This window comes from Biomphalaria glabrata, chromosome 1, assembly GCF_947242115.1.
Source record: "Biomphalaria glabrata chromosome 1, xgBioGlab47.1, whole genome shotgun sequence".
Lineage (NCBI taxonomy): Eukaryota > Metazoa > Mollusca > Gastropoda > Planorbidae > Biomphalaria > Biomphalaria glabrata.
This window is the reverse complement of record NC_074711.1, coordinates 23006450-23021291: the sequence shown is the minus strand read 5'-3', so window position 1 is coordinate 23021291 and position 14842 is coordinate 23006450. Positions and strand designations below refer to the sequence as shown.

General features: G+C 39.5%; 2 protein-coding genes across 3 annotated transcripts in view; both read left to right on the top strand.

Moving 5' to 3' along the window:
- Positions 1-597: 597 nt before the first annotated feature.
- LOC129926078 (uncharacterized protein K02A2.6-like) lies at positions 598-4449 on the top strand. Its single transcript, XM_056028378.1, has one exon. It carries the CDS (start codon positions 598-600, stop codon positions 4447-4449), a length of 3852 nt encoding a protein of 1283 aa, XP_055884353.1.
- Positions 4450-5353: 904 nt separating this feature from the next.
- LOC106066599 (phosphatidylinositol 5-phosphate 4-kinase type-2 beta-like) overlaps positions 5354-14842 on the top strand; it is a 32947-nt gene continuing 23458 nt past the window's right edge. The window contains exon 1 of one of the 2 annotated variants that reach the window (XM_056028824.1): positions 5354-5663. In XM_056028824.1, coding sequence (XP_055884799.1) covers positions 5550-5663 — 114 coding nt within the window. In that variant the 5' untranslated portion in view covers positions 5354-5549. Of the gene's footprint in view, positions 5664-6869; positions 6891-14842 lie in introns of those variants that run through there. The other variant, XM_056028831.1, reaches the window with a different exon arrangement.

The window sequence follows — 14842 nt, the reverse complement described above, 5'->3', positions numbered from 1 at the left end:
TAAATAAAAAAACATTTAATATGAATTTTAGAATACCAAACATAAAAATGGAATTCATCAAAGAATGAGTAAGAATCCGAAATCAAAACGAATATTTTTTTTAACATTATAATTTTTTACATTTTTTTCTTTTACATTTTGTTCAAATGTTTTGGCGGGCCGGATAGAAGCATGTCACGCGCCCGATCTGGCCCGCGGGCCGTAGTTTGGGCAACGCTGGTCTAAAATATTATGATTGTTAATATTTGATATGTAAGTTATAGCCCTTAGTCATTGTGAGTTATGCGTCTTTTGTTGTGAACATGTCCTTCCTGCCTAAGATGGCGTCCTATGTTGATGATTAAAAGTATTCGGCCCAACTACGACAATTGTTGCCTCAATTCTTCAGGACGTACTTAACATGGTGGCAGCGGAAAGTGAACCACGTAAGTGCTTTCACTCTCGCTAGAAGTAGAAGACTAGACGTCAAGGGAGAGATTAATGATAAATTGAGAGCTATATCGGACAATCTACCCACAAGGTCACGTACGCTTAGGCCTATCAAGGGAGGCAACCAAGAGATTTATAAATCAGACAGTAGAGACAGAGTTACTCAAGATGTCGGAAAATCTACTGACGCCACCCCATTGCCTGGAACTAACGGAAGGAAATGTTAGCGAAAATTTCAGACGGTGGAGACGGCAGATGGAAATATATCTGCAGGCGACGGGGGCCTACGGAAGGCCCAAAAGCCAACAGAAGGCCATCATACTACATTGTGCCGGTCCACAGGCCATCGAAGTCAGTGACCAATTCACATACCAGGAAGGGGAGGACGAGGGCGACCCGGAGACACTATTGAAAAAGCTACACGACTACTGCAACCCAAGAGACAACGAAGTGTTAGAGACGTTTCGCTTTTGGAAATTACCCATCTGCTCCCCATTTGAAACCTACCTAACGAAGCTAAAGTCCCAGGCAAACAAGTGCAATTTTAAGGAGCCAGACAGGATGATCCGGGACAAAATAGTGTTCTCCTCAGACAGAAAAGTGCAGGAAAAACTCCTGGCATGCCCAGAGCTGTCCCTGAAAAGAACAATTGAGATTTGCAGAGCCTTCGAACAGTCAACGACCAGTGTTGAGGAAATACGAGCTGAAGCTCAGGCCCAAGTTGACAAAATGGAAAGAACAACACAAAAATCTACAGCTACACCCTTAGAGTGCCGATTCTGTGGACGACACCACGCGTTCAATAAAACAGCATGCCCGGCTTGGGGACAGACATGCAAGCGATGCGGGGAAAGAAACCACTTCGCAAGAAAGTGCAACAGAGCAAAAGGAAGCACACTTGTACACAAGGCGTCAGGGTACGAGCCAGAGTGGCTAAATACAATAAATGCACTCAAGTCGACAAGAGACAGGCTCACGGCTGAATTCGTAGTGAATGGTCAAAGAGTGAAATTCCAGTTAGACACAGGAGCCGACGTCAACATCATTTGTAAAAGATTTGTCAAGAGATGTCAAGCAGTGGAGACCACACAAACTCTAAGAATGTGGAACATGACTGAACAGAAGCCAGAAGGAGTTGCTGATTTACCAATGACAAACCCAAAAACTGGGAAAACAACTGTAGTGAAGTTCGTCGTCGTTGGAAATAACTTCCAATGCCTCCTAGGCTTGAAAACGTGTCAAGAACTGGACCTCATTACACTCAACGACAACAATTTTGTCTCTCAAGTTCAGTCAACCAACGATAACCTAGGTGACCTAGGAGAAGCGAAACTAACCATCGATGCAAGCAAGTCTCCAGTGGTGTCTGCATGCCGCAATATTCCTTTCGCATACAGAGACAAAGTCAAGAAAGAGCTTGATGCACTCGTGAAGAGAAAAATACTGGTCCCGGTAGAGGAGCCAACGGATTGGGTCAGTCAAATGGCCATTGTTCAGAAAAAAAACGGAGATTTGCGAATCTGTATAGACCCACAACACTTGAATAGAGTCTTGAAAAGGGAGCATTACAGACTCCCCACATTTGAAGATACTCTACCCCAGTTCGAGAACGCCAAAGTCTTCTCGAAACTTGACGTTAAAGAAGCCTATTGGCATGTTCGCCTTGACAAAGAATCAAGTATCCTGACAACAATGATAACACCTTACGGCCGTTATAGATGGACAAGGCTGCCCTTCGGACTATGTGTCAGTGGAGAAATCTTCCAAAGAAAACTGTCACAAGCACTGGAAGGCCTCAGCGGCTGCATCAATGTCGCCGACGACATCATTGTAGTCGGGTGTGGCAGAACAATGGAAGAGGCGTTGTGGGACCATAAGGCAAAACTGGAAAATCTGCGAGAAAGATGCAAAAGAAAATCCATAATACTGAACGAGAGCAAAACATTGGAACAAAAAGAGGCAGTCGAATTCATGGGGCACGTCATCAGTGCACAAGGCATTAAACCAGACCCCAAGAAGGTGCAGGCCATAGTGGACATGGATCGCCCTACAAACGCGCAGCAAGTCCGACGATTCTGTGGTATGGTGCAGTACCTATCAAAGTTCCTTAGCAACCTGTCAGCCATATCACACCCCCTGCGGGAACTCACCAAGAAAGAAACGGATTTTGATTGGAATGAGGAATGCGAAGTCGCCTTTAGGAAACTAAAAGAAATGATAACAACAACCCCGGTGCTGGGTTTCTATAACGCAGCCAAATCCCTTGAAATTCAGGTCGACAGCAGCCAAGATGGGCTTGGTGCCGTGTTGATGCAGGAAGGGAAACCATTGGAGTATGCCTCACGAGTCTTAACACCAACGGAAAAGAGATGGGCTCAAATAGAGAAAGAACTACTGGCAGTAGTTTTCGGACTTGAGAGGTTCAATCAATACACTTTTGGCAGACCCGTCACAATCTTAAATGACCACAAACCCCTTGCTACCATCCTACAAAAACCCCTAAACCAAGCCCCAAGACGGTTACAGAACCTCATCATGAGAAGCAATAGATATGATTTCACATTCAAGTGGGTTCGCGGAAACGAACTGTACATAGCCGACACGTTATCCCGTGCATGCAACACTAAGCCATTTACTGAAGAAATATTGAACCTCAACATCCAACAAATCGTCGATATTCCCGATCCACTGCTGGACAGAATTAGAAACGAAACAGATGCTGATGAAACTCTACAAGCTCTCCGAAAGACCATTGAAGACGGTTGGCCTGTCAAGAAAACTGCCGCTCCTGCGGCTCTGAGGCCCTATTATGACTTTGCCGAAACCCTGAGTATAAGTAATGGAATCATCGTCAAGGGGGAAAGAGTACTAATTCCCAAAAGCATGCGCTCAGAGATGAAGGAGAAGTTACACGCCTCCCACCTAGCATACGACAGCATGATGAGGCGGGCGAGGGCTCTGATTTTCTGGCCAGGAATGGCTGCAGAAATCAAACAGATGTCCGACTCGTGCACTGCCTGCCAAGAGAATAAGCCAAGCAATCAAAGAGAAACGCTGTGGCCACATTATGAAGGGAAAGGACCTTGGGAAAAGGTTGGAACAGACTTAATGGAGATCCAAGGGAGAACATACTTGATCACAGTGGACTATTTCTCAAATTGGATCGAAGCTGACTTATTAACAACATCAACCTCAACCGAGGTGATAAGAAAACTGAAAGCTCACTTTGCCAGATTCGGAGTCCCTAAAGTCCTAATCTCTGACTGCGGGCCTCAATACACGTCTCACGAGTTCGCCGTATTCACTAACAGATGGAACATATCGCACATCAGGTCCGATCCCGGACACCCCAAAGCCAACGGAAAAGCAGAGGCCGCAGTAAAAACAATCAAAAACATGATGAGAAAGACCATCGGAACCGGAGATGATCAATACGAAGCCCTGCTGGAACTTCGCAACACTCCCAAACAGGACTGTGGCTATAGCCCAGCCCAGTTGTGTTTGAACAGAATAACACGGTCACTTCTACCCCTGAATAAACCCCTTGAGCCTGAAAGCTACACAGCAGGCCTGGGGGCGAAAGCCCGTCACAGGCACACCATAAAAAAACACTATGATAAAAGAGCTAGAGACCTCCCCCGGCTGAGTGTGGACCAAAACGTTTACTTCCAGAGTCCAGGAAACAATGAGTGGCGGCCTGGCAAAATCATTATGAGAAACAGTGAGCGGTCCTACACCGTGAAGGGAACAACGGGCGGTACCTACGTTAGGAACAGAGTGCACATCCGGCCCAGAAATGTCCCTTACTCAGACATCTTTTCAGATGACGAAACGGCAACTCATGAGGCACCACTAGATGCCTCATCCACAGACTTAACACCACACCCTGCGTTAGAGTCCAGCGCCGGCCCTGATGGGATACCACCCTTGGCTCACGGAGCAGAGCCTAGCGTGAGAAGGAGTGGGCGAACGAGAGCCACACCTACGTGGCACAAGGACTATGACATGGGCAAGTGGTGACAACCCCTCAAGTTTTTTTTTTTTGCTTTTTTTTTTATTGCTACATTTTTGCTAGATCTGCATAGCTGTAGCATTGATGTATATTATGTTCTATGTATATCATATGTTCTACTCCTATTTATAATGTTGTGTATATACCAATGTTGTCTGTTGAAAATGTTATCAGTGTATTGTAGTATCATCGTGTCACTGTATGTGAAAAGGTTATTGTCTACAATGTTCGTGGTGAAAGAAGGATGTTTCTGCCAAGTGCTCGTTTTGGAATGTTGTAGTGAATATGTTTCGTCTATAGAAAGGGAAGGATGTTAATATTTGATATGTAAGTTATAGCCCTTAGTCATTGTGAGTTATGCGTCTTTTGTTGTGAACATGTCCTTCCTGCCTAAGATGGCGTCCTATGTTGATGATTAAAAGTATTCGGCCCAACTACGACAATTGTTGCCTCAATTCTTCAGGACGTACTTAACAATGATGTTGGATTTTCACTATCTTTTCTAGTTTACGATATCTAAACGAGACGGACGGATAGACGGACAGACATTCCACACAAAACTAATAGCGTCCTTTCTCCTTTCGGGGGCCGCTAAAAACATACATCACAGACGTTCCTGAAAAATAAATTAGGCCTATGTCATATACATATCCATGTGTTAATGTAGATCTACACGTTAATAAAATACTTAAAAATCTACTAAGTCGTGTGTTTTCCAGGAAGACTTGTCAACTTAATAATTTAAAAAAAAAAAGCAATAAGAAATTGTGGACACGCATGCTAGCAGCGATATATTCCTTGTCACTGATTCGATTGTAAAGAATTTTTACATATTAACATTGTTAAAAGGGAAATAAACAGAAACATCATAGCTGGCTTGCATTATTTTTATTATGCTAGTGGTATCCCTTGAAAATGAATGCTGGGTATCGCCATCTTGTTTACAACTAGGAGTAACTTACCGACGGAGAATGTAAATTTTATTTCTGTGTTACATTTTCTTCTCCGTGTGGTGCTGTTAATCACTTAATTAGCTGATCTGTTTTCACGCTAGTGCTTTACATTTTTTTCATTGACCGGTTTAGTGCAATATTTAAAAACTTAATAAATGTCTTCAACAAAGAGGAAACAAATCAAAGTGAAGGCGGTGGCGCCGAAGCTCAAGTTATTTCGATCAAATGAACCGCTTCTTAGTGTTTTTATGTGGGGAGTAAACCACACAGTAAGTTGAAAGTTCATGAAGTGTAGATCTATATCTAGATCAATGTTATTTTTTTGAAATGAGAAATATATCTAGATCTAGATTAGCTTCTAGGCTTAGGTCTTAGTGACTTCACTTAGTCTAGTGAAGTCTAGTGCTAGCCTAGACCTAGTCAGTCTAGAATTTCTAGATCTAGATTCTAGATCTACTCATCATCTAGATCTAGGACATTCTAAACTAATCTAGCTTAAAAATCTAGGAGCTTTTAAAATCTAGTCTAGATAGTCTAACTTAAAACTCTAACACTACTAAGAGGTAACAGGTTGAGTAGATCTATGGTAATTTTCATATTCCGAACAAGTTAAGCTAAGCGCTGCCGCAATTTTTATGTTTGAATGTTTATATATATATATATATATATATATATATATATATATATATATATATATATATATATATATATATATATATATTGTCATTGTTTTGTTATGCTATGCATAGTTACTGTAAAATATGATGTTGAAAAGAGTCAGGTCAATGAGGTCCAGCACTAACATTAACCAACACCATTCCCCATTTAGTAACATCACACTTGGTTTAAAAGTTTAACATCTATGACAAAAACAAAATCAAGTTAGAAAATGTCATACAAAATAAACTAAAGAAATGTTCATTTCCTTGCCTTGAGTTACATCCCTTTCTTTGACATGCATTTTCAACATTAAAACAGCGTTCGTTAGAGTCATTGATAATGATAAAGAGCTTTCGTTAATGTCATTGATAGTGACAAACGAATATTATGGAACACCCCATATTAACACTAAGGCATAGCTGACATTTGTGTGTTTTGAGGCCTATTTAAAAGCATTTTAGATAGGTCATGTTTAGCTGATACTTGAATTTTCTTAAAAATCTCAACCCCAGACCTACCCTCCTTCTGTCCTAGACTTAAAAAAATGACATCGTCATACCAGTGCTCTTTGAACCCATGTAAAATTCTTCAGAGTAAAGGAAACCAAATGTGTCTGAACTATAAAGAAATGGAGCATGATCAAAAACAATATTAGTTTCATCATTGCTTTTAAAATAAAGCCTCTTTTTAACAAATATTGTGGGATGTTCATTAATATCAGAAAATAGGGGGGTGTTTAGAAGACGAAAATTACTCTATATCTAAATCATCTACTCTAAGCTTATAATAAAACATTTTAAAAAGCCATTCTCAAGACTTATTGCTTATAAATGCAGGTGAGGATAATTACTAACTTTAGTTTTAAAATTATAACTAAATTGAGAAAGATCTAAGTTTACCTTTTATACTTAAAATCTAAATCAACCTTTAAGAACTATTATTATAATAGACTTTTGAATTGATAAATAAATCTTTTTTGTGGGTATCCCCATTTAGATAGATAGTATATTATAGTTATTAAAGCATTTTTTTTTTTCAATAAAAAAATTAAATATTTCTAGTATTGTCTTTTTGATTCATCTAATCACTTCACACAAATGTAGATTTAGTGTTTAAAGGGATCTAGATTCATTTCTAAGATTACTTTTAACTAGATCCTAGTTGGACTTGCTAAGATACATTCTTGTTTTTTGTTGTTTTTTTTTGGACCTTCAGACTACACATGGCTTTGGTCTGCTTAATCACCTCTACCCATACAGACCTATTAGTTAGTTTTGTTTTCTTCTAAGTCTGGACTGACAAATAGGTCTTTTCTCAATATTGTCAAACTATCTGTAAGCTGATTTCTTTAAATGGGATTTGGTATTAAATACCACATTCAAACAACTAAATTGTACCATTTTTTATCCTGATGACCTAACTTTCATAGTCTTCCTTTTTTGTTTTCTGCATCTTGTCTTGATGATACATAATATTTTGATTGTTTCATATACCTTATCAAATAAGTAATCAATGTTTTAAATTATTTACTATCAAATTAGTTTAAAAAGTGTTTAAAATTCTGCATTTAAGATCCTGCTTATTTTTTTCACCAGCAAAATGCATTTTTTTTAAAAACAGGAAGCTTGATTAGTGATAAAATCTTACTTTGTGGTGTCTTAGATTAATTTGACAGAAGTTGAGCCAAGTTGTGAAACACAAACTATATTTAGATTATTCTTAAAATATTTTGAAAAAGTTGTATATATCTATCTATCTATGTGTATGTATGTCTTATGTACTATTACACAATTTAATCATATATTACTATTTCCAATGCAAAATGAGGTTTATAGTAGCCATTTAAAAACATACAAATTAAAGTTAAAATATTTTCTTGGGATAAAACAAAAAATACAACTATGCATCTAAAGAAATTCAAAGCATGAAAAAAACAACAACATCAGCTTTTTGAGTGGAAAAAAAAACCTAACCTTACTCATTTCTCTTCTCCAAAACAATGAATTTAAATCAGTTTAAACTAATATTTCATTGGCTGATAAAAGGAGTCCAGACTTGTCCTTTTCTGCCACCTTTGCTAACTTCCCTGATGTCAGAGGCTCAGTGACTTGCTTTCTTTTAACTCCATGTTGAACAGGTCAAATATTGTAATCAATTAAGCTTTTTTTTTTTTAATGGAACCTAATCCTGCTCTTGACTTCCTGCCTGGTGACTCTCTTAAGTGTCCCTGTTTCTCCCACCAGTTCATCCTAACTTTGAGCTGGCATTGCAAGAAGTTTCAATTATTTACCTGCCTGAAGAGGAATGTGCTGGCATTGCAAGAGGTTTCAATTGTTTACCTGCCTGAAGAGGAATGAGCTGGCATTGCAAGAGGTTTCAAATTGTTTACCTGCCCGAAGAGGAATGAGCTGGCAGTGCAAGAGGTTTCAATTATTTACCTGCCTGAAGAGGAATGAGGTTCAAACCAAGATAAATTAGGTCTACACCAGACTAGAAGAGTCTTTCTTTGCGATGTGCAGGCTTCGTTTTGTGCTGTTTTTAGCAACCCCCGAAAGGGAAAAAGACGCTATTAGTTTTGTGTGAAATGTCTGTCCGTCCGTCCCATTTAGATCTCGTAAACTAAAAAAGATATTGAAAATCGGACATCACAATATTTTAGACCATTCAAAGTTCTGATGCAACGGCTACTTTTTTTTTTCTGAAAGCGAAAAATCTAATTTTTAAAATCAGTTATGCAAGTATTTTTTAAAGAGAAAAATCTGATTAGTATGCATTATAAGTTAGACCTAATTTAAAACGAATAGTAATCTTATACACTTCATTATCCTGAACTTTTTCTTTTATTGTGGAATTTATTATTTTTTTTCAGGATTTGAATAAGAGATTGATCCGTTTCAATAAATTAGATCAATTATAAGACATCAGTTAGGCCAGGGGAGGTGCGGTGGCTGAGCAGTAAAGTGCTTGGCTTCCAAAATGAGGGTCCCGGGTTCGAATCTTGGTGAAGACTGGGATTTTTAACTTTGGAATCTTTGGGCGCCTCTGAGTCCACTCAGCTCTAATGGGTACCTCACATTAGTTGGGGAAAAGTAAAGGCGGTTGGTCGTTGTGCTGGCTACATGACACCCTTGTTAACCGTAGGCCACAAAAACAGATGAACTTTACATCATCTGCCCTATAGACCACAAGGTCTGAAAGGGGAACTAGTTAGGCCAGGTTCACATCTAACTTTACATTCACTTTCACCTATCCTTTGATCTGCTGGACCTTTGGGGCACTACACAAGATCTGTTAACCTTCTTTCTCCTTTCTTATCTCTCATTTGTCTTTGATATAATTTCATTCGGATGTTCTTTCTGAAAATATTGAAGCCTGCCTTGGTGGACCACTTCGGGGGCCGATTTTGAGTTTATGTTTCCACACAAACTGTCTTTTGTAACCTTGTTTTTTTTTTAATTTAAACTTTCATCTTTGCTTCCAACCTTTTGTTTATCGAGTGTTAAAGTTTCGAACTGACAGCTTTTTAAATTTGTTTTATTTTCCTTTGAAAGATTTTTTGTATAAACTGTCACTCTTGTTCATATTTGTTGTTGATGGTCAGTGACTTGTAGCACCAAACTGCTGGTAGACAAGTAAACTGATGTAGGCGTATTATATTTTAACTTATAAAACTTGAAATAACTTAAATAACTTCTTTGTGAACAAAACTAAATAGAACTTTTATTACAATATAGAAACCACTTCAACTTGAGATGAAAGGAAACAAACTGATATTGAGACAAATCTCAACTCACGATAAAAACACTCTGGCGTACTGAACACAGCTTACCACAGTGTGCCACTTATCTAGCATCATTCTAACATGAAAGTAATGCTCTCTCTCTCTCTCTCTCTCTCTCTCTCTCTCTCTCTAACTAACAATTAATATTCCCTATCCATATCACCTAGGAAACACACACATGCACACTTTGCATCGTCTATAATCTCTCTATATTCTATTTTGGCAATTCATTTGTTTTTACTGATAGCCATTGTTGTTTTTTAATCTAAAGATTTTTTTTGGAAATATTGTGAAATAGTTGCCGAGTTGTGGCAGGTGTGTCCTCGTCGAAATAGAAGAAAATTATAAGACTGTATATCCCCACCAAGAATAAAATGAATTTAAAAAAGCAAAAACTGTATATTGAGATCATCTTAGTTATTATTCCACAGAGAAGAACAGTTCACTGTTGCTTTTTTTTTTTCGGTAGATAGAATCAGCGGTGTTTTAGTCTTAGTCCCCGGTCGGCCATTAACATAAAATATCCATGAATTTAATCATTTATTTATATTTGTATGTTTGTTGTTGCAAGTTGTAATCTATTTTTGCCTATTAGATAGAGTCAGAAAGGTTATTATAATGGTTGGCCATGACAATAACAAGTCACTTTTTCTAAAAGGTACATGTCTATATTTTAAATGAAACTTAGCTTACACATTTTTAACCAAAAACAAAAACCCAGGGTGTCATATCATACAAATTAAAAACCTGGTTAAAGATCTTCTAGCAACTAGACGAACAACATCCATGGACGGCTAAACTGCCCCATAGTGACAGCCCGATTTCTATTTATTTCGTTTGCTAACAAATTTGTTCTTTTTGAAGAACTTACAGACATTTCTGTTTGGAGAATGTAGACAAAGAATTAGGGGTAAAAAAGTTAAAGTAGAGATTTAAAAAAAAAAGCCTAATGTACATAAATCCGATTGATCCCATCGGCTTTAAGAGCACATTTCTTGCTTGTTAGTTCCTGTGTTTAGTTATATATATATATATATATATATATATATATATATATATATATGTGAATGCAAGTCTCCTGCTCTTCTCTGTTATGTGTCTACCTGGGATGCATTATGAAAAGCTAATGGAGACATATTGATGACCGCGATGGCAGTGATTTTTGTGTGCTCACGTGGAAGCGATCCACTCATCCCGCCCCACTGGTCATCATTGCACGCTCTGAAATACACATCATGATAGTTCCTCCCGTCCAACAGGGTGTGTGTGTGGTGGCAGCAATTGATTTGTTATAAAAGAAAAACAACACTGCATAATGTAACCTATTTATTCCTATTTGAAGAGATTCCACTGGTTATTAAACTGTACAATTACATGGATTTCTTTTTGGTTACAATGCATGCTACTCGCACTGCTCCATAGATCCAGATTTCTATAATTAATAAGAATTTCATTCAATGTATGTAACGACTAACAGAATAGTGGTTCTCACATTATGGTGCACAGCTCTTTTTTTTTTTTCCAAGTGGTTCGATTGAAAGAGTTTTCTGTATCAACTTCGAGACTAGAGAGGAGAGCAATGCTTTTGGTTGTGTTTGTAACAAGAATAAACGAACTAGTTGACATAGTAGAGATCATGAGGGTTTCGAGAGTCTCTCAAGCTGATTGACTTTGCTCTAAAAGGTGTTTATTTTTTTGTATTATTATTCATTATTATAATCTTCGCAAAGGTGTTCACTCATTTCAAATAAAATAAAAAAAGGAAATGAGGTGTATGAGAGGGTAATAGTAATAGTTGCGTACTGGTTTCTGTAGTGGCTGGTTTCCACTTACCTCCATTTGAAGCATTGTATTTTTACGTGTTACACCAGTGGCAGCGTGAACCACTTTGATTTGTCTCTGAAAGAGGCGCTAAGCAGATGTGACCAGAGTAGTTTACAATGGACTTCAAGTTACTTGTGGTGAACAATGTCAGGCCTCCAGAGGAGAAATGTCGATTTTTATTAGTAGCAGTCCTTGCTGCTGGTGGCTTTTGTCTTGAATGCTCAAAAGGGTTTTAGAACCACCTTCCTCCTATTCCCTCACTTCTCCTCCCTACCCAGACTGTCTGTAGTGGGAGAACTCGACTCTGGTTTCACCCGACCCTGAGCTGTCTGGCTTGTAGGGCACCGATTGATTTAGATTTGAATACGTTCATGTTGATCTGTTGTTTTCGTGATCTTGTGATCTTACATGTTAAAAAGTGAGAGGGGATGGTGATGCCAGAACAAGAACCGACACAGGGTTAACGTAATACGACGGATACTTTGAAGTTTGGATTCAATGGCTGTCAATCGTTGAACTTTAGAAATAAATGTCTATAAATGCTGTTTTTAACCCCTTGTTAGTTGACAGGGAACAACCCGAGAAGCTCTCAAATTGTGAGAAATACTATATTTAGCATGATCCTGTCCCGTAATCGTTGTTCAATTGATGGAAGATGGTCTCTGCTTCAGACAGATGTTCACGGAAACATTTTTATTTCCCTTGCCCTAACGATTTGTGTTTGTCATCTTCCATAAAACTCAAACTTCTGTCGCTTGGGATTAAATGTACTTGTTACTATTACAGACATGGTACAGTCTTGGCATTAGGTTAGACTGGGTATCGTATTGAATTAGACTTGGTAATAGGTTAGACTTGGTATCGTATTGAACTAGACTTGTCGTTAGGTTAGACGCGCCCGGGTACGCTGTTCTGCCTCATCGTGGCACCTGGGTGGAAACGGCTACTTGAGGGGGTAGCTAGGCTAAATGAATGGCGAAACATAACTCCCGTGGGGATGCCCACGGGTAGACGAGAGTCAACCTCTTGCACGGGCGGGGTTGTAAAAAAGTCCCCACGAACACGTCCCACATCCATGCACTGTTCCTCAAAGGGACCGTTACATAAATGGCGGGTCCCGCACAGTTAGCTTGGTACAACGAAGGAAAATGGCGGAGGCTCCCGGTGCCCTCGGCCTTCGGCCATGTGCAGCCAAGCATGCGTCGGGGGCCAAAGGCATTGGAAACAGCAATGTTTTATATAGGCATTGACTCGGGTCTCTCTCAAACAGAACTGTGTTCTCACAGGTTTGTTTTTTTTTACTGTTTGGCGTCCAAACAGGTTTTTTTTCAAACTTAGAGCTCGAAGAGCCTTCGGCTCAGCTCTTGGACATCAACAAGGTTAGACGCGGGCACGTTGCCCTGCCTCATCGTGGCGCCCGCGTGGAAACGGCCATTTGAGGAATTGGCTAGGCTAAATGGGTAGCAACACAGGACTCCCGTGGGGATGCCCACGGGTAGACGAGAGTCCACCCATTGCACGGGCGGGGTTGTAATAAAGTCCCCACAAACACGTCACCAATCCATGCGCTGTTCCTCAAAGGGACCGTTACATAAATGGCGGATCCCGCACAGTTAGCTTGGTACATTGAAGGAAAATGGCAGAAGTCCCCAGTGCATTCTCGGCCTTCGGCCGTGTCTCTAGTCCACGTGTCAGGGGCCGAACGCATCGGTCAACAGCAATGCCTTACATAGGCATTGTCTAGGGTCTCTCCCAAACAGAACTGTGTGTTCACACAGGTTTTTTTTTTTTTTTACTGTTTGGCGTCCAAACAGGGTTTTTTTCAAACTTAGAGATCGAAGAGCCTTCGGCTCAGCTCTTAGACATCAACAAGGTTAGACTTGGCATCGTGTAGAATTAGACTTGGTGTATTGTGTAGAATTAGACTTGGCATTAAGTTAAACTTGGTATCGTATTGAATGAGTTTTGTTTTGACTAGATACAATTGTAGTCTTAGTACTGAATTTGTTCTCCTTATCCATGTATGTAGCGTGCACCAGCTGTGCTGCTCTCTAATTCTCTACCTCAAGGAGTTTGGTGTTCCTACACGTTCTACCGTAGGCTCTCATCGATCTGTCTCTTTAGACCATGCATTCCATTAATGACTCGTTCAATATTTTTTTCTCTTAGAAATAATTGATCGGAGTACAATGAAATGAGAATATTATGTTTATGTTGAGAAAAATAAGACCAAAAAAAAAAAAAAAAAGGCCTCCGTCTTATTGATTACTCTGCGGCGCATAGAAGTTTCTTTATTCCATGCGAAATGCCAAGATATTTGTGATCACCATAGCCCTGGGAGAAGATGTTTTGATATTTTGTTCCTGGTTCTTCTCTTTCATCGATGTATGATCATACCCCCCCCCCCCCACACACACACTGTTGGTTCGTTTTTCTGTCTCCCTCCCTCCCCCCTTGCCTTGTTACGATTACCAGGTTATCGGCGAAGACTTCTGACAATTTCTCTCGTGTTTCAGTTTATTGATTTACTGCTCAGATAATTGTCTTCCTAGTGGCATTGGCACTGTGCACGAGGTACTGGAATCAACCAAGTTGTCGGGATTTCTGGTTATTTTTGACCTACTACAAATCTGACATTTTGAAAGCGTCTGCTATGAGGCGCTCACCTATCAGACTGTTTTGATGTTAGCAGCCAAACTCACAGACCTCATTCAGAACGAGATCCTTCAAATAGGGCACAAGTCACGTGTATGACTGCGTGACTGCATATAACAAATGACTACGCAGTTCGAGGCTCGGCTTGACATGACGTCTGTAACTACAATACTATAGGGCAAGAAATACACCGTCAAAGTGTTTCTGCTAACGAGTATCAAGGAGTGGGGAACAAAGGTGGGGGACTAATCGAATCATCACGTTTTGAGACAACATCATTGGAAGAGTCGAATTCCAGGCCATAGACACGATGTGTCATAAATGTGGCTACTTGAGTACGGTACATTGGTGAATGTTACAGAACAATGTATGGGCTTAGGGTTACCTGCCGGCGGATGTAGTTTATTGTGAGTCATCTTCGTGGAGGAAGTGTTTTGCCTTTCAGAAAAATTCTGTAGGTGTGTTTTTGCATAAAATGTCACACCAAGAAAGGAATTTTAGATACATATCATTTATTGACACCTACCC

Bases quoted from the DNA above. Each gene is read 5' to 3' on its own strand.
- LOC129926078 (XM_056028378.1), top strand. From the start codon at position 598: ATGTCGGAAAATCTACTGACGCCACCCCATTGCCTGGAACTAACGGAA.